Source organism: Aulostomus chinensis, chromosome 11 (assembly GCF_037954235.1).
Source record: "Aulostomus chinensis isolate RoL2024-O1b breed Wild chromosome 11, RoL_Achi_v1.0, whole genome shotgun sequence".
Lineage (NCBI taxonomy): Eukaryota > Metazoa > Chordata > Actinopteri > Syngnathiformes > Aulostomidae > Aulostomus > Aulostomus chinensis.
In genome coordinates this window covers 1,547,239-1,571,453 of record NC_141330.1, presented here as the reverse complement: position 1 = coordinate 1,571,453, position 24,215 = coordinate 1,547,239, and the positions used below count along the sequence as shown (strand labels likewise).

General features: G+C 46.3%; 3 protein-coding genes across 4 annotated transcripts; all 3 read right to left on the bottom strand.

Moving 5' to 3' along the window:
* Positions 1-667: 667 nt before the first annotated feature.
* Positions 668-11,849, bottom strand: capn7 (calpain 7). Its single transcript, XM_086217627.1, has 21 exons — positions 11,499-11,849; positions 11,164-11,272; positions 9,004-9,161; positions 8,776-8,843; positions 8,432-8,656; positions 7,685-7,771; positions 7,054-7,180; positions 6,619-6,704; positions 6,220-6,313; positions 5,836-5,982; positions 5,582-5,688; positions 5,255-5,375; positions 4,691-4,835; positions 4,499-4,598; positions 4,008-4,143; positions 3,822-3,897; positions 3,592-3,737; positions 2,397-2,459; positions 2,165-2,295; positions 1,722-1,814; positions 668-1,270 (listed from the first exon to the last, which is right to left on the bottom strand). Exons 1-21 carry the CDS (start codon positions 11,598-11,600, stop codon positions 1,126-1,128), a joined length of 2,466 nt encoding a protein of 821 aa, XP_086073753.1. The 5' UTR covers positions 11,601-11,849; the 3' UTR covers positions 668-1,125.
* A 391-nt stretch (positions 11,850-12,240) lies between these two features.
* On the bottom strand, positions 12,241-15,320 carry LOC147252801 (C-type lectin domain family 10 member A-like). The gene is made up of 8 exons (XM_086217053.1): positions 14,976-15,320; positions 14,374-14,446; positions 14,020-14,076; positions 13,774-13,863; positions 13,350-13,547; positions 13,095-13,258; positions 12,871-12,983; positions 12,241-12,788 (listed from the first exon to the last, which is right to left on the bottom strand). Exons 1-8 carry the CDS (start codon positions 14,979-14,981, stop codon positions 12,665-12,667), a joined length of 825 nt encoding a protein of 274 aa, XP_086073179.1. The 5' UTR covers positions 14,982-15,320; the 3' UTR covers positions 12,241-12,664.
* A 476-nt stretch (positions 15,321-15,796) lies between these two features.
* On the bottom strand, positions 15,797-21,792 carry LOC147252800 (NKG2-D type II integral membrane protein-like). Of its 2 annotated transcripts, none has more exons than XM_086217051.1 (7): positions 21,630-21,792; positions 19,635-19,709; positions 19,232-19,354; positions 18,089-18,436; positions 17,834-17,997; positions 17,610-17,722; positions 15,797-17,527 (listed from the first exon to the last, which is right to left on the bottom strand). In XM_086217051.1, exons 1-7 carry the CDS (start codon positions 21,694-21,696, stop codon positions 17,404-17,406), a joined length of 1,014 nt encoding a protein of 337 aa, XP_086073177.1. In that variant the 5' UTR covers positions 21,697-21,792; the 3' UTR covers positions 15,797-17,403. The 2 variants fall into 2 exon arrangements, with proteins under 2 accessions (XP_086073177.1, XP_086073178.1); XM_086217052.1 differs by having other exon boundaries at positions 18,089-18,271.
* Between the last annotated feature and the right edge of the window lie 2,423 nt (positions 21,793-24,215).

Sequence of the window (24,215 nt, the reverse complement as noted above, 5' to 3'; positions counted from 1 at the left end):
GAGATCTTTGGCTTCAGTGGGAACTGATGTTCCTGAAACACTTTAAAACCTTAGAAGACCTTCAGTTAAGCAGACTGAAGGTCTAAATGGCCTCTAGAAGTATAAAAACACTTTTTATACTCACATAATATACTTATTTATTTGATCGAAGCGTTGACAGATTTGCCCTTAATTTTTTTTAATCGTTCGACTGCACAATAAAGACAAAAAAGTAACTTAAAAAAAGTGCGAAATCATCAACAGACAATGTGTACTTGGCAATACATTCCAGTTGTACCTGTAAAAGGCAGATAGTCTCTCTCTCTCTCACACACTTTCTCACACTCACACACACTTTCTCACACTCACACACACACACACACACTTTCTCACACTCACACACACACACTTTCTCACACTCACACACACACACACACACACACTTTCTCACACTCACACACACACACTCACACACACACACACACACACTTTCTCACACTCACACACACACACACTTTCTCACACTCACACACACACACACACTTTCTCACACTCACACTCTCACACACACACACTTTCTCACACTCACACACACACACACACACACACACTCTGCCATCCTGGATTCCTGCTGCTGCTCGGCTCCTGAGAATAAATAACCCTTCATCGTCACAGAGGAAACCCAGAGGTTTCGAGTGTCCACTCGAGAGACACGCCGTGTGACAGGAAGTCACCATGTTTAACCAGGTCAAGTAATATTTAGACACCAAAAGATTTTTTGTGGCATCGTTTTTTTTTTGTTGCTCTGCTGTGAATCCAAGTACCATGAATCAAACTACAGCTGGGAAACCGGCTAAAATAACACTGTCGAACTTCAGCATCACAATTCACCTTCAGTGAAACCGAAGGTGCGCTGAAGAACACGGGGAGTCAACAGGTGCTCGCCACCCCAAACACACTCCTCTCGTGTGTCCTGGAGACGCCGCGGGCAGATCGGTTCCTGCCAGCCGTCTCCACCCCCTGAAGCGTCGTGTTGTTGTGTGACTCAAAATCCATCTACTTGTGATGTGTTTTGTCCCACACTGGAGTTCTTTGAGAGTCCTGCTGCTACCAACGCGTCCTTTGACCTCACTCACGGAGGGTTTGTCACTGCAGCTGAGAGACCTTCAGGGGTGAAGTGCTGGCAAAGTCCAAGAAGAAGGGTCCTTCCTGTTTGGGCAGGAAGGTGGTGGGGATGACGTTGTAGATGCCTGCTGGGATATGCTCCGCCTCCATGTAGCAGAACCCACATCTGGAAGACAACAGAGAGACAGATGTTGACATACATGAGTTGAACACGCCACCTCCACAGATACGCGGCGACCTGTGTGAACTTCTGCTCATTTGTGCTGTTCCTGTGACGCAGGAAACAAACAAGACACAGACAAACTTTAACGAATGAGGACGCGCTACTCCCGCTGACCCCGTCTACTGAGGGTCTCACCCCTACGGCGGATGATGACCTCATACAACCTCACAACAAAATCTACAAACAAACCCTTTACGAGGAGTCATTCTGAGCACAGCTGTCACCGCACCTTCAGTTCATGATGATAAACTTCTCTCAGTGCAGCTTCACTATGCTGAAACATGAATTACTGGTTACCTCGTATCTCAAACCAATAAAACCATGGTTACAGTTCCTCCAGGGGAGGGAGTGGAGGCGGCGCTCTCATCTCTCCTCGTGCCGGATCTAACCATACCTGTAATCCCCGCTGCTCTTCTTCTGGAACGCCGCTGGCCCCGGATCCCCCACCGTCGACACCGTCACCATCTCAAAGCCGACGCTGTACTGCCTGCAGACAGAAAACAAGAGGAAATAAACTTCAACACAGAACACTCAACACGATGCGATTCAAAGGACGTTCAATGTTGTCCGTCACACAGCCCAACAGACACTGTCGTCTGGGAAACGGCTCGTGACCCTGCTTCCACAGCGAGTACAACAGCGGCTGACCATTATGTCTGACGAGGCTGAAATCGTAATGGGCGTTAAGGCGGAGCAGCCGCTCGGTCTCCCTGCCTCCTGCACACTGAGCAGTGAACCACAGCGTTAGCCAACATTCCTCTGACTCCAAAATGAGTCGTGCTGCTCCAAAGTTGGAAATTTTGCAGTTTCTGCCCTGCATAAAGAGATCAGTCTGACCTGGATCCTCGCAGCTCGACAAGCAGGGGGCCCGAGCGCTCCAGGTTCACCTGGTAGATGGGGTTGTGTTTGTACGATTCCTTGTAGTTCCCACAGCCTCCGGCGCTGAGCCCCTTCCACTGGCCGTTGATCTGAGGACAGAAGACGCAGCCCAACCAATGAAAACATTCCAGCAACTACAAACCGTCCAGATCGGCTCAATTCGTCACATCAGCGTCGGCTTCCAACATACCCTCTTAGTGTGGGTGAAAGGATTCGGGATCTTGGTGAAGGTGAATTTGCATCCAGCATAAACCTACACACAGAAACAGGACCTGTTACAGTACAAAGGTCAGTCGCCATCAGCGTCAAGCTAAATGCACGCGGCTGGCGCTTCCTGCCCTCTGGAGTCACGGAGATGTAATGCAGGAGGGAAGAACACATCTTTGTGAACTCAGGAATCTGATCAGTGAGGCCAAGTTTGTGTGAAGTCTCACTTTAAACATCTGAAGGATAAATTTACCAGCAAAATTCATAAAGAAACAGAAACAGAATGTGAGCTTGGTGGGAAGAGCTGGCGAGGAGGGGAACGACAGGAGCGAACACCGATGAAGACGACAGATTGATCGGTTTCTCGTTGAGGTTCTGATTTCCTAGTGGTTGTATCTCCCTCCAGAGCGCAGCTGATAATTTATGGATGAACACTGCAAATGTGCAGAGTTTTTATGTCTCATCAGCTTCGTTCTGGTGGAAACGACAACAGAAGACGACACGATGTTTCCTGCTTCTGGCTTTGATCTCTGGTGGAAAGTACGAGAGAGATCAAGATGTTTTTCAAAGAGAAACTCTGATCTGAGCCGGTGTGTGTGGGGGGGGTGTGGTGTTGTGCACACACACACAAACACACACACACTTTCGCAGACACATGCACAGACTTTTTTTTAAATAAATGATTTCAGCATCCACATTTCTCCTGAGTCTCAGCTCACAAGAGGAGACAATGAATTATAAATGACTGGAATAGATTTAGGTCAGAGGAGGAGAGGAGAGGAGAGGAGGGGAGAGGAGAGGAGAGGAGAGGAGAGGAGGAGAGGAGAGGAGAGGAGGAGGGGAGAGGAGAGGAGGGGAGAGAAGAGGAGAGGAGAGGAGAGGAGAGGAGAGGAGGAGGGGAGAGGAGAGGAGAGGAGAGGAGAGGAGGAGGGGAGAGGAGAGGAGAGGAGAGGAGGAGAGGAGAGGAGAGGAGAGGAGAGGAGAGGAGGAGGGGAGAGGAGAGGAGAGGAGAGGAGAGAAGGAGGGGAGAGGAGAGGAGAGGAGGGGAGGGGAGGGGAGGAGAACAGAACAGAGGAGGGGAGAGGAGAGGAGAGGAGAGGAGGGGAGGGGAGGGGAGGAGAACAGAACAGAGGAGGGGAGAGGAGAGGAGAGGAGGGGAGGGGGTAAGTCATCCTCACCCTCAGCGTGTAGTTGATGGTGTTCTGCTTCTCATACTGGGACACCACCAGTGTGAAGGTGTGCGTCCCAGCACTTGTCAGCCTCATCTTGGTCAGGTAGTGGGGGCTGTTGATGCGGATGCCATCGATATAGGGAGGGGGGTCGGCTGGGGAGGGAGAGTCAGGTGAGTGCTCCTGTAGTCCAACACCGTCACTTATGGGTCATACCAAAGTGCTGCAGTCAGCGCTACCTGGGTAGTAAACCTTCCTCCCATCCGTCTTGTAAACCACCAGGGTGATGAACTCCCTGTTTTGTGCAAAATCCTCCTGAAAAAACAACAACCAACCGCCGTGATCATGTGATCATCATCAGGTGACTGCTGCTGACTGACACAGAAGCAGCAGGATGTGATGCTGCCGCGTCTCTGGAGCTCTACCTTGTCAGTGATGTGTCTGGTGAGCAGCACCCACACAGCAGCGCCCCCTGCTGGACACTGCACCTCCAGTTTGTACTGGGGGTTGTTGGCCAGACTGTAAACGTCCTTCACGGGGCCCTGCTTTCCATCCCAGCTGCTGCAGGGGGGACACACACACACACACACACACACACGCACGCACACACACACACACACACACACTTCAGACCAGCTGGTGACAACAGGAAATACGGCACCTAACAGACATCTTGGTATGTAGAGAGAACTACAGGGATGGGGTACTTCTGTAGTCCGGCATCTCATGGGGTTAGTACGATTTGCTTGGGAGGCGTTTGCATCGTGTCACATGACTACTGGGTTGTTTTAGCCACAATCATTTCATCCACGGTATAAAGACAAAGGTTTTTATTTCACTTTCCAGTCATCTGTTGACTATTCAAAACACACACACACACACACACACACACACACACACACACACACACACTAACCTGTGAATGCAGGTGGATTCTTTGAACAGGGCAGGGTTCCAGCTCAGGTAAATGACATCATAGTATTGACACAGGTCCTCCCATGCAATCCAGAAAACTCCTGGAGAGCAAAATTCCAGTCAGACCAACAGACTGATGGATTTATTTCTGCCCTGACAGTCAGCGCTGCATTCAGGGAAAGACTGAGAATACCGTTGTCAAACTTCTGGGCTGTCTTAGGGTCAAAGTTGAGGTACTTGAGGAGTTCGGGGGTCCAGTTCTTCTCGTCACGCTCGCTGTAGCGTCCCTTCCACCGTAAGTGACTCCACGGATTCTTCAGCTGAAGGAAACGCATATTCTACGACAGACAGACGTTTGCGTGAGGCAGGAATTTCTCTTAATTCTCTACCAATGAAATATTTGACCAGAAACCTTCAGTATTTTCGCCATCAGCGGAATAATAAGTGTGTGTCTTTTTATTCTAATGTGTCAAGGAAATTATGAATTCATGGGAACTTTGATCCAAGTGGTGAAAAGATGTAATATTCCTGCCCTTTGTAGCTTTTCACTTACAACTTCCTCAACAAAATCGGCGGTGGCCCAGTTGTGAGGCTTGGCTAACGCTAACTGCTGCTCAAACGCTACTTCAACCACCACACTTCAGTTCACACCCCACTCACAGCCCAGTTCACCATCAGCGGTTCTGGTTTCAGTCCCTGACGTTTCCATTCTGTTAAAAAAGACATGCTAGCGCTACTTGATGATGATGATGCTAACCTTGTGATCTCTGATGTCGAGAACAGCATAGGCGTGTGTTGGCACTAAACCCCACCGCTCCCCTTCTTCCTCTGTCATCACGCCCGTTGCCGTGGTGATGAGAACATCACCCCTGTGAAACCTGAGAATGGAGGGAGAGACGTTCAAAAAGATTAAGACAGACGGAAACAAGACCGGGTCAAAACCTGGTGTTTGGCTGGACCGTGTCGGTCATCGTGCCCAGCGGATGAACCCAGAGCTACAAAAGTAAAGGATAGCAAAAAAGACTAGAAGAAACACCGAGGACAAACCGAGGACGTGAACTGTTGCGCATCTGAGAGTCTGTACCTCTGGAAGAGCATGCGGAAGGTGTCGTCCTTGCTGAACGACTGATTGTCAGAGTGCATGGCGATGCGTTCAGGGATCCAACCAGTGAGCGCATGAAGATCAATGTTCTGGAGAAACAGAGCCAAAGTTAAAAATGGGACTTCTTCCACAACTGAAACTCTTGAAAAAAATTCAACTTTTTACGAGCTCTCGGGACGGCAGACAATACAGTTGCAGAATTCCTTTAAAACTGTGGGAACCCCAAATGCACATACCGAGTTGGAGCCGGGGAAGTCGTAGCCCCCCATCACCTTCATGTAGGCCTTCTCTATCAGGGAGACCCAGAGCTCGTTCTTGTTGCTGGAGTAGGAGCACAGCAGCTCCCCGCTACGATCCACCGGCAGGTAGTCATCGATGATCACCTGTGGCAGGAACACAGACGGGATGTCGCGTTACCCACTGACAGTTGTACCAGTAAATGAATAAAAGAGCACGATGGACGTACACATCGCCGATGAACTGAGTGTGATACTTTTAAAGGCACATGGAGGAAACAGTCATGGGGCGTGCAACCTCTCCTACTCACCAAGGAGAAAGAAGGATACATTCATGTGTGTTTCCTCCCCACACACGAGCCGCCTTGGTTATCGGTCTTTTACCTTTCTGGGGACTCCGTTGATGTGAAGCTTCACCATGTACTTCCCACAGGGGTTGTATTCAGGCTCTCCTCGACGGTTTTGTGGATAAATGATGCTGGAACACACAAACACACCGTTGACACTCAGATCTTCCTCCGTCACCGAAGCAGTGAGGTGCACTTCCTCCTGTTCGTCTAATCTTCTCAATCATGACGCCATGATCAAGAGAATGTATCAAACTAGATTTGTTTCAAAGGATTTCTGACTGAATATAAGATCGAGTGCACAAGTATAAATGGCAAGCTAGTTTGGATGCATCGCCACCTCGTCAGAGATGAGCTTCCTGGGGGAGACTGCAACTCTGTCAGATCTGCTTCAGTCAAACATTACAGGTCCCACCCTGAGAGCCTCGTACGGTACCTGGTGATCAGCTTCTTGTTGTACCGTCTCTCGTAGGCCGCGCTGATGGCGAGCGATGCCACAAACGAGCAGTCAGACACCACCGTCTGTACTCACACAAATACATTTATACACGCATATCAAAGACTGGAAGTCAGCAGACGGACAGCGGTGTGTTTGACTGTCTAGCGTGAATGCACTCATCTCTGGAACACATTCTGTCTACCATGAGGATGTCACCTGTGATGACACTACTCCATCTACTGGCTGAACGTACACACTGCACAATGTACTATGTATACATGGAATATGGTATTATTACTGTGTCATAGCTAGCATGTGAATCCTTGAGTCGTGGTTGTGGTCTTCAGGAAATGTGATGTACAGAGTTGATTGGTTCCAGCCAGCGAGACATCGCGATGAATGTGGATTCCCGATTGCAGCGGCTGATCTGACCTGTTTGATGCTGAAGCTGGACACAGACATGATCATGGTGGGATTGTTGCAGATCTCGTCTGGCCGGACCCAGCGGGAGAAGATGGCTTTCTGTTTGGGTGACAGCGCCAGCTTCCCTGTTTTATCCCTGTTTGGAGAAATTAAAAGAAGACCAGAAGAAAAAGGAAAAGGAAAAAGGCTTAGATGAGCCTGTACCTCGTAAGACAAACGTCACCACGTCCAAAAACGATGTAGTTGCCTTTGACAGCTGAAACTGCAAAGTGTCATTTATTCAGTATTGACTTTTCAACAGGGCACTTAGAATTTTCACTGAGAGGAACTCAGGGAACATCAATTTGGGACACATCGCAACCAAAGAATCAGCATCTGAGCTTCATGTCTGACACTAAACATCAACTGACACGTGGCGGCTCAAAGGCGCGAAGCTCAAACAGCGCCAAGACAAGTTAAAACGATTCTCCACGGCCACAAACTGGCCTCCCGAGCACATAAAGATGTGGCTGAAGTGACGCGGGGACAGTTTCCCCTCCCTGTCGAAGGGTTTGAGGAGGAGGAGAAACTGACACTGTCAAACTATTTGAAAGACTTCTACTGGAGGTCAGAGCTGACATAAAACAGAAAGTTAACTCACGAGAAAGGAACAGGAAAGGCAAAGCGCTCCCTCAGGTCCACACTCATGAACGGCACGTAGGCGATGCTGTTGATTGTAGACGTGCTCCTGGGAACGAGAGAGACGAGCAGAGCAGCTCCACATGAGCTACTGCACCAACGCAGCGGGAATGTCTTCTTTTTCCAGAGTTTGAAATAAGGAATACATGGGAATTAACAGGCCTTGATGGGTAATCGAAGTAAACTGGATATTTTGGGGTAAACTTATACAGTTTTTAACGCCACATGATGCATCTCATTCAACAAGCTCTGGTTTTTGTTGTTTCTTTTTTAGCTCGTTTAAGTTCAACTCAGAACGGAGTTAGAATTTTCCTTTTTTAAATGCTCATGAGTAAAGTTTGCATTCATGCATGTTCTTGAGCATACGAATCTTTACACGTACACCTGTGTATTACTGGGTAATACATTTACCTGTCATACACAATTAATTACCAAAAAGTTGGGGTTCATTCCAGTTAAAACCAGCCCATAGCCACAGACCCCTGCAGGCGCACTTGTCCTCTTATCACGACTGAAGTACAGGCTCACAGCCACCACGTCTCACTTGGTAAAAGTGCTCCAAGTTTAAATTTGTGCCCTCTGCTTTGGGGCCTGCTGGCCCACGGGTCCTCAAAACACGACGCCTGAGGGTTGAATGGAAACCAGCGCTGCAGACATCTTCTGGTTGACTGGGCTCTTCTGTGGACACCACATTCCACCGGCTACTCACCGGAGCACCTCGATCTCCTCGGACGTGTAGCGCTGACCCTGGGGCTCGCTGGACTGGACCGCTCGGACCGGCTGGGGCTGCGGCCGGTCATGGAGGGTAAAGTCTGGCCCGAGGGGGAAAAAGTGCCGCACCGGTCCCCCGGAACAAGGCTTTGTCCCAGAGGGCCCCCCCAGCCTGTCCTGAGTAGCAGTTGACTTGGACCGGGACTCTTTGAGACCCTCCGCCCTGATAAAACATGGTTACACAGATTTAAAAAGAAAAAAAAGTCACAGTGTACTTGTACACACACACACCGCTGTACAGCAGCTGAACCGCAGTGGAGGCGTGACGGCGCCGGGGTTTACCTGTCTAAAGCCTGGTGAGCCAGCTGCTTCAGCTTGGTCTGCAGCACCTGGTCTGACGTCTCGTTGGACTGTTGTTGTTGGGACAAACGAAGCAAACAGAACAGGGACTGTCAGAGTACAGGTGGATGAACAGAGGGGGGGTGGGGAGAGAGACAGAGAGACAGAGAAGAGAGAGACAGGGAAGAGAGAGAAAGACAGACAGTCGGACAGACAGGCAGAGAGACCTACTGTTTTAATGCACAGCTCAACAGCCTGAGTGTACAGTTCGATGGCTTCATCATCATTCCCCTTCTCATCCTCCTCGAAGGCTTGAGTGACCAGGAAGTGGGCGCGCTCCAGGTCCACCTGCTGGCGGGACTTCAGTGGGTCGCTCTTCTGCGCCTGGACTGGAGTCAAAGGTCAGAGGAATGTACGGTAAGAACGAGCACCAGCTACCAGATCACCAAGGCGGCCGATCTGCTGCTCAGCGCCAACAGGGAAACACTTTCAATATCAACACTCAATACAAAACCAATGCCCATGACTGGTCAGACTGGAATCCAGCAGAGGAGAGGAGGAAGTGTTGGATGCTCGTCAGTCTTTTATCTGAGCGACTCAAAATACCACAGACACTCCGTCCATGACTTTCTCAGAAACTGTTTAGTACTCGCAGAACACATTTCCTCATACAAGTGTACTCAGTCTATAACTATTTTTTCAGATATTCTACAACTGATTTTAACAGATAGACAGTATTATTGATGCTTATGTTGTTTTAAATTTTACAAAACTTTGCCTCTATGACCCTCACATCTCATATGCGTACTTGAATAAACACCTTCTTTCTGCCGTTCTGTTCATCCGCATCTTCATTTTTGGAGAAAAAAAAATCATGTAAGCAATTTGGAAAAAGGTTAGGAGAAACAATCTTTGTGAATCTATTTAAAGCAACTGCTCAACATCCACCCACTCACTGAACCTCAGAGCAGGCCTCAGGTCTCTGGTCACACCCATCGAGAGCGACAGGCATGGAAAAACACCGTCAGACAGCGAGGGAGAAAGTGTTTCCTCAGGGCCAATTCAGTCACAGACCTGAAGCCTTCCTTCTACCAATCACTCACACATCCAGGCAGCACGACTTTCGATCAGATTACATTAAATCTACAAGAACCACCACCAGAGGGAATAACTGTAGCTGTTCACATTTAGCTCAGTAGAAACTGACGCCTGCCGCACACAGCAGGGCCTCCTGCTGCTCTCAACAATCCTTTTACTACTGTCTTCATTACATGTGCTTTTAACACGGCGCACTCAGAACAGACTGACTGTTGGTAATCGGAGCTAAATGTCTTGACAAAGCCGTTTTTCAACACTGCAGGACAATAACCCAAAGCCAGTGACTCCTTGGAACCAAATGAATGAAAACGGTCGATCAGGCTTGTCCGGCGTGGCCAGCAGAAGGTTCAAGGTTACCTGGGAGCAAGTGTTTCAAAGGACCATGCCAAACTTTTAGGGAAATCCTCTTGTTGTCCACCCTCCACAAAAAAGTCCTCACCTGCATTAATATAATGAAGCTTGTGATGCACAAAAATGAGGAGACGTTGTAGTGGTAGAATCAGACACGTAGCCCGAACTACTTTCCTGACTGGGAGCAGTGATTTGGCGCAGCACCTCCAAAGCTCCACTGGAACTTGGGTCAACAGAACCAAAGGTTTGTTGAGGACTAGAAGAGCGACTGCTGCTACTGATGATGAGGAGGAGGAGGAGGATTCCTGCTGGACACACCAGCATCCTGGACCTGAGCTAGCTGATGCTAACACTTCCCAACCACTACCAGCCATTGGGCTAAGCTAACTAGCCTGGACCTGAGCTAACTGATGCTAACACTTTCCACCCACTACCAGCCATTGGGCTAAGCTAACTAGCCTGGACCTGAGCTAGCTGATGCTAACACTTCCCACCCACTACCAGCCATTGGACTAAGCTAACTAGCCTGGACCTGAGCTCGCTGATGCTAACACTTCCCACCCACTACCACCCATTGGGCTAAGCTAACTAGCCTGGGTTTCTATCATTCAGGCTGTCTCCATGAAATACGGACAACAAGAGACTTTTGCTCAAAGTGTAAAAATTTGGCAGGATCTATTGTTGGGTCAATAAGGATCTACATGCAAGTGTGCAGGGAAGAAGTGAAAATGTAACAAAATGGATCCTATGAAAAGTTCAAAGTTAGTCTGACAAACAATCCTACAAGACCAGGTTCTGTGGATGTTCCGCCTCACAGTGGTCCTGCCTGAGTTGCTCTTAAAGTGACCACAAACCTCAAACTTTCTGATGTCATGGATGAAGACTTTGGCCTCAGGTAGAAAACAGTGACTGTCTTTGTGTCTGTCAGTCAGCTGGACTTACAGGCACTGTGGAGGGCTTGGACCCGATCCAAGTACTCGTTTACTTTGTCCTGGATTCCCTCCAGTTTGGACCCTGCCATGCCGGCATATATCAGGGCCTGGGCTGCCTCCTGGAGAAATCGACTACATGTTATTACATGCAAGCAAGGTTAAGTATATTCAATCTGTGACATTCAAAAACTTAATAATCACTGTCGTTTCATAAAAGTGAAACAACTTCATCAACCATTAGATGGGACTGAGTCAACTGAATCCGCTCTACGTGCTACATGACGCAAGTGAAAGTAAACTACTTCGTCAAGTTAAAGTTACCTCGCCAAGTTTACCACCACTTACCTTATAATAAAACACAGCCTCGTTATATTTGCCATTCTGGTCATACGTGACGGCCGTTTTGGCAAATTTGACAGCGTCGAGCTCCAGAGCCGTGCAGTCCATGCTCGACACAACTTGTGGACAGAGCGGCTAGCTAGCTAACCGTTAGCCACCGCGGCTCGTTTAATTCACAAGATGTCTCTCTTCCACTCGCGACACACTTCGTTTCATCAGCTCGAGTATAACATGGTGGCGAGAAACCCTGAATACCGCCCCTGATCCTGTGGGCAACACCGGCCTGTTCACGCCAACCTTCTGACAGATGTCTCCTGCTGGACGAGCGGATACCAAAACAATCATGTCGTTTCCGGAAAATACTTGACGCGCAGTCGCAGAAGGGAGCGCAGGCCGCGCTACAGAAGGTTGCGTTCAAGTACAGAGAGGAAAAAGAAAGACATATCAGTTGTTTCAAGACCGTGATACAGGCACATGTCCTTAACCTTTCATTTTTTAATCATTATTTATTAGAGCCTGAGCCTGAAGGTACTTCATCATGTTTTTAATTCTCTTACTGATGAATCTCCTCTTCGACAGTCAGTGACGGTGAAGCACCTGTAAGCTGCTTTGCCAACGTTTGTTTTGTCCACTTCTTCTTGTTTGAGGAGAATCACATTGACAGTTCATGAAAGCAGATGCTGAGGATCAGTTGCCTGGAATGTTGTTACTCAAGACTCAAGGTTCAAGATGCTTTATTGTCGTTTCAGCATTCAGTGTACATGGGAACGCAGCAACATTTTTCTCAGCTCTGTTCTCCTGGCGTGAAATAGATACAAAATATGGAATAAAAATAGAGAAAAGAAAAGTAATGAACATACTTTACAGAAAAATACACACATAGATAAACACAGAGATATTTTAATGATACTGAGATATCGTAATGATAATCGTCCAGTCTATAAGGATTTAGATTTTTAAATCTACAAAAATTATCCCGAATGTTTCATTTCCTCTTTTCCCACAAAAACTTTAGTTAACAAATCAGCTTGAGCAGAGCTGTAAGAGATATATCAGTTGTCAGATATATATGTCCAGAAATTCTGACCGATACCCCTCCAAATGCATCCACTCATCGATGTAGATAATACTTTCATAGAAATGATAACATTTCTCAAGTCCAGCTGTAGTTTTCAAACAGATAAAGCCTTCCTCTCGCAGATAAATTTGTTTCTGGCCCTACAGTCCACAGCCCTCAGTGGGCTGCCAGAGAGAGAAATGGCACAGAGACCGTTGATGGGAGGTTGAATCCAGGAGCTGAGGGAGGAACATGCAGGTCAGATCAAGGCCGCTTACGTCCGAGTGGATGATTTAAAACATTTAGTTTTGTGTCTTTTACCTCTCAGTCAAACTGCTTCCGTCAACCCACGTCCATCTGCCATGTTGACGTCTCAGGCCCAACCAGTAGCCACTGATTCCCTGACCGCGCCAGCTGTTATCAGTGATGAACGCCTGAGAACAAGAGAAACACAGTACAACTGTCCTGATGGTTGAACATGAATAAACAGTCTGAGTGAATGTCGACCCAAAATACATTCTCATTGCATTCAGGAAGTCCTTCACCTTCTCAGCTGCATTTCCTATAACAGCCAAGTGTGAACTCCTTTGTCTGCAGAACTCTCGAGCTTCATCCCAGGTTCTGCTCTCCTGGGAGCCATCAATAATCACGTAGCAGCTTGACTGGTCCCTTAACCAGCCTGGCACACAACCCTGACACTCCCTCCAACCTGAAATAACAGAGAGCAACACCAACAATGAACATTTCAGTGCTAATATGATTGTTATTATCTGGGTGTGATTAATGTGACCTGAACATACCTCTGTAGGATTGTGCTGGGCAGTAGGCATTGATGGTCCACTGAGCTCGACTCACGTTGAGCCTCAGCTGCTCTTCCTCCATCTCTCGTATCTGCTCAGTCAGGGTCTTCTTGTCCGTCTCCAGCTGCGTGATTTGTGATGTCAGGTTTTGCTGTTCTGCCGTCACCTTGGCGTTTTTGTCAGAAATGACGGAGGTAACTGAAATCAAGTACACATGAAAGCTTTAGCCTTTGTAACAGTTTCTTTGTTGCTCAACAAATGAAAAAAATGGATTTTGACGTCAACCAGCAGAAATGTGAACTTTATTTTCTGTCAGCTTTCTTTTGTTTGGCCCAACGAGTGTGGGACAGGATTCATTCCAGCAGAGCTTCAACACAGACGTGTGTAGTTTTGCTCTCAGTTCAGTTTCTGAGTTGAGGCTCACAGTGGATATGAAGGCCGAGTGTTACAGACAGCAGCAGCCAGCCCACTGCTACGACCACCAAAGACTGATCCAAGGATTTGGGCCTCTTGTCTGAAAGAAAAGAAAGATTGAGAGGAAACATGTCAGCAGGTTCTTTGTCAGTCTTCTGCTCATGTTTGCATCTTTATTTCCCATCGATTCAACTGGGACAAATTGTCAGGTGTAGCAGAGTTAGATATTATCAAGTACATTGTGTTTGTAACGTACCTGAGGTGCGTGGTCTCACACCTACGCCTACATTAATGTAGTCTGGGCCACGTTCATCTGAAACGGAGGAAACATGAATGCTTGAGTACCTGCAGAGGTAAACAGGCTCATATTTGCAGGGTCACTTCCAACATGTGGAGCAGACGAGGAGAAGTCATCATGACAAAAGCTGAAGCGGGAAACAGATTTGTGTTTGCTCCGTGTGTTTGTATCGCGCCAAATTACAACACAAGTGATCTCATGACACCATGTCAATGAAGCAGATCCAGACTTTTTAGAATAAGTTTAAAGCATTGCGTAAAATGAAAGGTAACAACGTTGCCTTTTTCATAAAGTTTAAAGGAAGTATCTTACCTGCAGGCAAAGAAACACTGGGATTTTGGGCAGTGGTGGCAGGTGTGTCTGTCATTCTGTTCCTCTTTAAGAGCTGCGAGGGAAATGATGAAGTGAACAGTGTGAAAATGTTTTATTTCTCAGAGGAGGAATCTTTAGTTCTGCTTTAACGTTGCTACAGAGATGTTTGGTCAAGACAGTGTGCGTTTACAGTCCTACTGTTGCTGTAATTTTCCAAAGAACGAGACATTAACAAAAGATTTCAGACACTGATGTCAGAGGTCAGGGAACTCTCTCTCTGGGTCAAATGATGGTCTTGAACTCAGAGAGCAGCAATCCCCACCTTGAGACCAGGATGTTCCATGTAATGTGAGAATACACAGGACGGGATGTTAGCTGAGCTGCCAACAGCAAAGTAGCAACAGAATCACTTGTCCTCAGTCCAAAGGTTTTCAGAATAAGTCTAAAATTGCTTTGACAAAAAAACCACAAAAAAAAACGGAATAGTAAAACATTGCTACTCTTATTTGAAAGGATCCCTGCACTGGAAGTGATTTTGTAGGCAACTGATCCAGGATCAGGTTTGACGAGGAAGACTAAGGAGAAGGATTTCTGATTTGTACTTTCATTGCAGACGGGAGGAAGAGTCAGAAGTCGTTCAGTCAGCACGTTGCGAGTGGATATCCAAGCATGTCAAAACGTTTGTGACGGTGTCAAACAAGGGTCTCGATCCTCTGGATTTACATCGAAGTGAGTCACAGTCCTGGTTGGCTCCTACTTCTTCGCTCCGTGTCCCTCAGTTAAATGTGTGCCAGCCTGGTCGTGTTTCAGCAATCCTGCTGAGAGACAAACAACCGAACTGACAACAGCCTTCATAGTGAAGTAACACTCGTGCAAGAGAAGGTGATGAAAGAGCCGAAAACTACAAATGGCTCTCTCAGCAACACCAAACCCCACGGGCACCAAAAGCAAACTCAGAACGCCAACTTTAACTGTACATTAAGACAGGAAATAAATCACAAACTTACGTCAATTTAGTCGGTCAATAAAATAAAAGATGATGTTTTCAATTTGCTTGAAATGAAATAAAAAAGGTGAGGAAATTTGTGTGATGTTGACATTCAGATATTTGCCACAAACACTACAGACTGCACGTCTGCCCAGGGTGAACCTGCCTCTCGTCCAAAGTCAGCTGGGGTAGGCTCCAGCACCCCCCCCCCCCCCCCCCCCCCCCCCAGCGACCCGTAACAGGAGAAGTGGTACAGAAAATGAGTGGAGGGATGGATGGACTACAGACTGCACGTCTGCCCAGGGTGAACCTGCCTCTCGTCCAAAGTCAGCCAGCTGGGGTAGGCTCCAGCACCCCCCCCCCCCCCCCCCCCCCCCCAGCAACATGGATTTTTTTCTGTTAATGATTTTTTTAAAAAGTTTATTTTCCCCCCAACAGTGTCTTTTTTATTTCCAGTCATAATAACACATAAGTAGAACCACTGGGAATTAGAACTCTGCCCCAAACCATGTAGAACCCATGTCTGTCAAACCCGACCACGCGTCACAATAGAAGAACAGCACCAATAAACCTATAGAGATGAGTTACTAGAGAGAAAAGCAAGAAAAAAACTCAAATACACAATGAAATAATCATACACACACTACATAAATGAACGGGGGGTAAAAGACCGACCAGCTCATACTTGCAACTGTACACTACACATAGATCAGATCCTGATCATTCAGCACCAGACAGTAAACACGTTTTCTTCATGAACTGCAGGGGGCTGCTTTTGGGTCATCCCCAGGTGCTCCCACCAATTGTGACAAGACTTTATTAGCAAGAAAATTACTAAAGGGGCCCCAGATTAAAAAAGGTGGATTTAATAAATTTGTTATTCATTTGCAGAAATGTATATATCACACAGATTTGATTTGAGTGACCATAAACAAACTAAAACATCCCAACAACAAAAACAGAAGCGCAGCCATGCAGTCGTCAAGCAAAGTGTGCGCCACTGCCCTCTAGTGGGTCGCGGAGATTCTGCAGGTGGACCAAAGGTGACGGCCAGTGATAAAAGGCAATTAGCGCCACCTGTGGCCACCAGAAAGAAATGTGTGTGTGTGTGTGTGTGTGTGTGCGCGCGTGCGCGTGCGTGTGCGGAGGGAGGGGTGGTCGGGCGGATAATGTTTCTATTAATCTCAAACACGTATGACACGGACGTATGAAAGCGTCTTCCGCGTTAGTGGGTTCTTACACAGTGTGTGTGTGTGTGTGTGTGTGTGTGTGTGTGTGTGTGTATGTGTGTGTGGGTGTGTGTGTGTGTGTGTGTGTGTGTGTGCGCGTGCGCGTGCGTGTGCGGAGGGAGGGGTGGTCGGGCGGGTAATGTTTCTATTAATCTCAAACACGTATGACACGGACGTATGAAAGCGTCTTCCGCGTTAGTGGGTTCTTACACAGTGTGTGTGTGTGTGTGTGTGTGTGTGTGTGTGTGTGTGTGTATGTGTGTGTGGGTGTGTGTGTTTTGCTATGAAAGTAGGATTAAATAGACCTGCTGGGTTTGTGTTGATTATCGTGAAATGATTAATCAGCCACTTCCAACTCTCCATTTTCACATACAGTGTTTAAGTTTGGACCTCCACAGATTGATTGGTGTGTTGTCGATGGTTAACTTGCAAAGTCTGGATTATTTCCTCCACAAGATGCATCACATTGAGTGTCTCTGCAACAAGTGCTTCCTCTTCTGTGTGAGAAAAAACTACTGAAAGAGACCGATTCTCTGGTCAGTGAGTGGTGATGACTGTGCAGGAGTGGTCACTGCTGCTTGTGGGGGGAAGTTGGTTTATTCTTTGCACAATGGTAGAATGGAACAGTGGTACACTTTTCTTTCGAACAGCCAAAGTACATCAGTTTTCAACCAGCATAGAAACTATGAAATCTTTATAGAATTCCCAAACTTGGCTTTTGGTTCTGAGTATTTAGTCGATGAGCAAGTGCACATGCACAGAAGATTTGAGTCTCCCTCTATATGTGTAGAAAACACTTGGCTTCTGTAGTTTTCAAACAGATAAAGCCTTCCTCTCGCAGATAAATTGGTTTCTGGCCCTACAGTCCACAGCCCTCAGTGGGCTGCCAGAGAGAGAAATGGCACAGAGACCGTTGATGGGAGGTTGAATCCAGGAGCTGAGGGAGGAACATGCAGGTCAGATCAAGGCCGCTTACGTCCGAGTGGATGATTTAAAACATTTAGTTTTGTGTCTTTTACCTCTCCGTCAAACTGCTTCCGTCAACCCACGTCCATCTGCCATGTTGACGTCTCAGGCCCAACCAGTAGCCACTGATTCCCTGACCGCGCCAGCTGTTATCAGTGATGAACGCCTGAGAACAAGAGAAACACAGTACAACTGTCCTGATGGTTGAACATGAATAAACAGTCTGAGTGAATGTCGACCCAAAATACATTCTCATTGCATTCAGGAAGTCCTTCACCTTCTCAGCTGCATTTCCTATAACAGCCAAGTGTGAACTCCTTTGTCTGCAGAACTCTCGAGCTTCATCCCAGGTTCTGCTCTCCTGGGAGCCATCAATAATCACGTAGCAGCTTGACTGGTCCCTTAACCAGCCTGGCACACAACGCTGACACTCCCTCCAACCTGAAATAACAGAGAGCAACACCAACAATGAACATTTCAGTGCTAATATGATTGTTATTATCTGGGTGTGATTAATGTGACCTGAACATACCTCTGTAGGATTGTGCTGGGCAGTAGGCATTGATGGTCCACTGAGCTCGACTCACGTTGAGCCTCAGCTGCTCTTCCTCCATCTCTCGTATCTGCTCAGTCAGGGTCTTCTTGTCCGTCTCCAGCTGCGTGATTTGTGATGTCAGGTTCTGTTTTTCAGCTGTCAGGTTGGTGATCTTGCTCTCTAGGACAGCAAAGACTTGTGTCAGGTTGCCAAGGTGGTCTGCCAGGTCAGTTTGGTTTCTCCTCAAGTTTTCATTTTCTGAGCTGAGTTTGTTGTTGTTGTCTGTCAGGTTGTGTTTGACCACCAGTAGATCCTTTATATCGCTCCCTTGAGTCAGGGAAGAAACTGCAAAGGCAAAATCAGCTTCTTAGGGACATCAGTGGTGGAATTCAGTTCTTATGTTGCTATTGTTGGAAGCTTCCTCAGTATTTGTAGGATTTTTGAATTTGTTGCATTGGGACACTTTACTGGAACACTAGTTGTGTTAAATCGAGGGCTGTCATGGAAAATTCCCAACAGGATAATTATTGCCAAAACAAATCCGGATAATTTCAAGGAATGTTTCTAAATTCTAACAATACTGTCACTCAGAATTCATCTCCAAAGGTTGAGCGTCACCACAAAAATGCATCCAAAGGAAAAATGACTCCACGGCTACCAGACAGTCACTGGTTTCACTGGTTTTTCTACAATATTAACATTCATGTTAGCATCGTTTGAATTAGCATTTTAATCTACATGCTTCGTCGTCTTCAACAGAGTTATTAATTCTATATTTTTCTTATGTGAATGTGAATGACATTGAACATTACATTCGTTTATATATACAGTGTAGTTCTCATATATACACACCATAAATGACCAATTAATAGCCTGGTGTCAAACTGCCGCAGGGTCTCATATATACATATATTAACAAATGCATATGAATATGTACACACATAATATATACATATTATACATGTATTTATATAAATAATGTACACATATATCTCAAATATATTTGAATTTTTATATCTATGTATTCATATGTATATGTGTATATATACACACATAAACAGTATATATCTCAGAACTGTTCTGGTTCCTTTTCGCTGTGTCTCAGGTCGTGAGCTGATGAATGGTGGCTGTCTTACTCACGGTGGACTACGACTGCAATGATGCCAAACAGCAGAATGACACAGCTAGTGGTCAAACAGCAGGTCAGCTGCTGGTAGTGGCGAAGTCTGCTTCCTGTCGTGTCTGTCAAGAGCCCCTCTGAGTCTGAACAGCAAAGAGAGGATTAGGTTACTTTAATCTTTCCTCTCAGCAGAGCAGTGGGCACTAAAACATACTGACTCATTAGACTCAGATTTAGACAACAATGCTGAATAAGTTTGGATTCCAGATTATGTTTTGTGTCGTTGTTAACTGGTGTCCAAGCTTCATCAGTGGCCGAGGATGTCTCCTGAATTAGTTCACTCCTGAGAATGGTGATAGTCATCAGGAAAGAGGTAGAGGCAGAGTGATACACGCTCCCAGGGGCGCCATGGTCACAACTTACCGCTCTTGTCACCCTGGTGTTCTTTCTTCACTTTCACCTCTTCGTACACAGTTTCTTCCTCTTGTTCTGTTGTGGCTGAAAGGTCACGATCACAAGGTTGATTACTGCATAGGCTTCCAATCACAAGGCCCAGAGAGGCTAATAATGCTCTGTCTCTGGACATGGATGAAACAGCAGGGCAGAGGAAGTGAGCTGGTACAGTGGAGTGACAAGAACTCCCTGTATGCGACCCAGGTACCATCAACAAGACACCTGGAAAGCAGGTGGAGGCATCCAGGTATCTGGGATCTGGTCCACTTGGGTGGATGTTGTGTGTGCTACTTATATCACTGCTGCAGTTGTCAGAGGAGACAGAGGGTGTACAAATACTCCACTGGGCCTTGTACTTTTTCCCCAGGAGCACATGAACTCCTTTGTTGAAACATTTAGGAGCACATGGAGAAATTAAGGGGCTCAGTATAAATTTATAAAATTGTGTGTTTTAACTCAACACAGGACAAATGGAGGTTGATCAGCAAACTGTAATAGTTTGTATGCAAGCAACAGCAACCATGCTACAAACATTTAAACATGCTACAAACATATGAACATGCCATGGTGGAGCCTATCCCGGCTGATGTATGGTGAGAGGCGGGTTTCACCCTGGACGGGTCGCCAGCCCTCGCAGGGCTCATGGTTTATGTATGTCTCCCAACAGTACTTGGAGAGCTTGAGTACGCTGTGTCCTGTTCTGCCTCGGGAGTGTGAACATGGTGATTTATTGTTTAGAGCTGACCAGATTCTCTCTGCCGTTCGTATGAGAACTACGACCTGTGCCTTCTATCAGAAATACCCTTTTGCCGTCTGTTCTGCTTGTGGGATGCGCCTCAAACACCTCTGGTGAAACCAAAAGCATTGTTGGGGAGCCCTGGCTGCTTTGGTGGAGTCGGGCCTGGGGGCTGAAAATGCTGTGGGTGGGCAGGCAGCTGCACAAAGGATGGACAGAAACGGTGGACTGGACAGCACCGGTCCAGCGCTGCGATGCTCGCTGTCGTTGTCTAGAAACACAGTTGCTGGTTGAGATCGTCGGCTCATCGACGTCATCGGTTGACCTGAACCTGAGTCTTTCATGACAGCCAGAACTCAGAAGGTATGCGCTCGGCCCAGGAACTGACAAATCTGCTACCATCGAGCAGGCAGTCGGACCACCGTGGTGAGGACTAAACTAGACGAAAAACTCAGTCGCGTGGAACCCCATCGTTCTCTTAACAAGCAGAGACAGATCAGTTGGACTCGAAGGGTTATTTGTATTTCAAGTATCCGTCTCTTGGGGCTCCAGCCACATGATTTATAACTCTGGTGGATTTCCTGCTGTCATTGCATCTTGGTGTGTTCATGTGAATCTATTCTTGTAAACGATTCCACACACAACACTGTGAAAGGAGAGGTCGTCTATTGTCAACATTGAGACTGCTGCATTCAGTCTTTTTGAGGATATCTCTGTCACCACCGGGCTAAAACTCAAATTGAAACGTACATATTAGGAAATTAAAAAAAGAAGCCGGTGCCTTTTGTGGTGAGAAGCTTGGGAAAATGTCGAAATCACCAAATTTTGCAAACTGTTTCTTGACAGCAGAGGTCAGTTTTAAATTTCCACTGTGATGAAGTAATATAAAGATACAGACACACACACACACACTTTATCTAAGTAAATATGTTGATGATTAATAAGTTGCATAAAAGACAAGATGCATCCATCTCATTTTTTAAACCTCAATTCATTTTACATTCATCAACAGTAACATTTTTAACATTAAACGTGTCAACTTGGCTAAAAGCTAGTCTGCATCCTAACTCCTGGGTTTCACAGTGGTTGAGCTAATCAATGTGTGGCTGCCTATCAGTTATCAGTCAGAGGATTGTAATTATTTACACCTGTCAATCAGTAAAAATCGAACTCTGGATTTATGCAAAAAGGAACTCCTCTTGACGTATTGACAATAAAAGTCAGCATACCTGCATGTTGGGGCGTTTTTTTGGCTTTAAAGACAACGGAAGCGTAGTTAATTTCCTCCTCTGCCATCGCTGGAGATATTCTGTTGATGTGCTGCTGGCAGACAAGAGCTGTCGGACCAAGGATTTACACTATCACCCAATTAGAGAAGTGACTCAGAGTTCTGCTCAGTCAATTCTCACCACTTTGAAATGATCAACTTCTGCTTTTGTGAAAGTGTGATTTGCATCAACCACTTCCTGTACACCCAGGCAGCCTGGCTCAGAGGTTGATGGCCCTTTGACAGACTGGTGACTGGGTGAACCCCAGCTCTCACACAATGTCAGCTGGGATAGGCTCCACTCCCCTGACCCTTAACAGATACGCGGCGTAGAAGACGGATGGATGGCACTGCCCTGATATGAACCAACAGTCCAGTCAGGTTCATTAGTGTGTCACCAAACCCCAACCAAAGTCCTGTCCTGACTCTGTCCAAGTAGAGCAGGTCCAGCTCCTCCCTCCTTCAATGAACCTCCACCCAACAATTCTCCATCAGCAGCACATCCTGCAACAGCAGCCACCAGAACCTTCCTTTACCAGCAGGAAGGTGGAGCAGATCCAGGATCAGTGGGGACGGAGTGGCAACTTGAGCCTCTTCAGGTCTGGAGCCTCCTCCAGCAGCACCGGGATCTGGGATGAGGGGAGAAGAAGAGGAGTTAGTAACACGTCTGAGTATAGAAAGTTTTGAGGCCATCTTGCCAGACTACAAGTGACTCCTCCAGTTTGGAGCAGTGCCATATTCTCTCCAGTTTTTGATTTTTTTGTTTTTGTTTCAGCTGTTGGGTTTCAGAATTGTTGTTTCCTTTGTTTCATGATTTTCTTTTATAGTGGGGCAGTAGAGTCCAGGGTTGTTCCTGAGGTGCCTGCTGCTCTATGGATAAAATGATCAGTTTGGGAGGGACAAAGGTGGACAACAGCGGCCTCTGTTTTACTGGGACATGACATTGAATTTAGTGTCAATGGAATCACTTCCTTGAATCCAGCTGTGGCCTGATCAGACAAACATCTGGAAACTACAGTTTTCCTGAGTGGAGTGTAGCTGATCAGTCCAAATTCCAAAGTGATTGATTGGTGGTCTGATAAAAGCGTTCTGTGGAAACACAACCAGATGTTCAGCTTCAGTTCCACATGTTAGGAGGAGGTGGAGGTGTGGTTGTGACAGTGAGGGGGTTCATGGACAGACTGATGGACACCAGCTGAGTCTAGGAGAGAGAGAGACGCAGTACCAGACTGTGGTTATCAACATCAACAACAAGTTTGTCCGTACGGCGCAGAAAATAAAACCAGTTGAGGCTCCATTTTTAGCGGTAAAGTGTCGTGTAATTCGGCTAAACTAGCATCAACTAAACTAGCATCAACTAAACTAGCATCAACTAAACTAGCATCAACTAAACTAGCATCAACTAAACTAGCATCAACATTTATTTCATGCCACTCCAATCGTAATTTTCAGCATATCATTATTATTTTTAATTACATACCAGGTATAATGAACAAACATTGGCTTATTACACTTTCCAGCATCACAACAGAAGAACCGGCTTAACAAATTTTTAAAGAATGACCGTACAAATCGTACATTTCTCAAATCACGTTTAATTAACAAGAACATTTTTGACATTTAGCGCATTGCAATAAAAAGTCAAACGAAACGTTATGTGTATTCTGTGAAGGCACTTTTATTTTGTAGCGCATGCAATGTTTTATTTTAGTAAAGACCAAAGGAAGTGAGGAATGCGCTGATGACGTCGCAGGGTGTTCCGAACGGAGGACCTTGGACGACGCAGGGTGTTCCTTGAACAGGGAGCAGGGAGTACTGAGCTGATCGGAGCGCAGCTTGAGAATCCGGCTGTCAAATGAATGGAAACTTCTTCTGGTTTGGGATTCATTCCTAAACTGGTGTGGCAGCAGCGCCACCTCCTGGGCCAGAGCCTGGAGGAATATGATTGCCCAAGTAATGAAATTAACTATGCAGGGTTTTTTTTGAAGTTCACAGTATAGCATACATATAATCTTCATGGGTTACATTCTTTTGTTTTTCATTTGTACAGTCTGATCAATGCGATTTATTTTAAATATTTTTCTTTTTTTTCTTCTCTCATATGTTTCTTCGTGAAGTATCAATACTTATCCTATAACAACGTCAATTAGAATAGAACACGGGGGGTCATATAAAGATACAAGAGAAAACAAAAAACAAAAATACAAAAAAAGACTAAAAACCCCTCTTAAACATAAGCCAGACCTTTTAGGGAGATTTCCGTTTCCCACTTCTTCCAAATGTCCTCAAATGCACTGTCCTGGAGCCTCAAAGAAAAAGTCATTCTTTCCACGACACAGATTTGATATGCAGCATCACAACATTCTTTAAGTGTTGGGGAAGCTGGTTTGAGCCATTTCTTTGTGATAGCTTTTTTAGCAGCTAGACTCAGGATTCCAAACAGTTTCTTATTTCTAGTGTTTGTGGTTATTGATGTCAAAAGTTCATCCCAGGTGAAAGTCATTTTTTTCTCAAATATGATTTCTAGTTCAGAGTGAATCTTGTGCCA

What these genes read in the sequence shown, in the direction of transcription:
- LOC147252800 (XM_086217051.1), bottom strand. Translation starts at nt 21,696, where the DNA reads ATGGCAGAGGAGGAAATTAACTACGCTTCCGTTGTCTTTAAAGCCAAA. An exon ending in CATTGCAGTCGTAGTCCACC is followed by an intron (nt 18,437 to 19,231) that starts GTGAGTAAGACA and finishes TTGCCTTTGCAG; the next exon opens with TTTCTTCCCTGACTCAAGGG. An exon ending in TAGGAAATGCAGCTGAGAAG is followed by an intron (nt 17,723 to 17,833) that starts GTGAAGGACTTC and finishes TCTTGTTCTCAG; the next exon opens with GCGTTCATCACTGATAACAG.
- LOC147252801 (XM_086217053.1), bottom strand. An exon ending in CCCAGCACAATCCTACAGAG is followed by an intron (nt 13,259 to 13,349) that starts GTATGTTCAGGT and finishes CTGTTATTTCAG; the next exon opens with GTTGGAGGGAGTGTCAGGGT. An exon ending in GGAAGCAGTTTGACTGAGAG is followed by an intron (nt 12,789 to 12,870) that starts GTAAAAGACACA and finishes TTCCTCCCTCAG; the next exon opens with CTCCTGGATTCAACCTCCCA.
- capn7 (XM_086217627.1), bottom strand. Translation starts at nt 11,600, where the DNA reads ATGGACTGCACGGCTCTGGAGCTCGACGCTGTCAAATTTGCCAAAACG. An exon ending in AGCCCAGAAGTTTGACAACG is followed by an intron (nt 4,599 to 4,690) that starts GTATTCTCAGTC and finishes TTTGCTCTCCAG; the next exon opens with GAGTTTTCTGGATTGCATGG. An exon ending in CCATCAACTACACGCTGAGG is followed by an intron (nt 2,460 to 3,591) that starts GTGAGGATGACT and finishes TTCTGTGTGTAG; the next exon opens with GTTTATGCTGGATGCAAATT.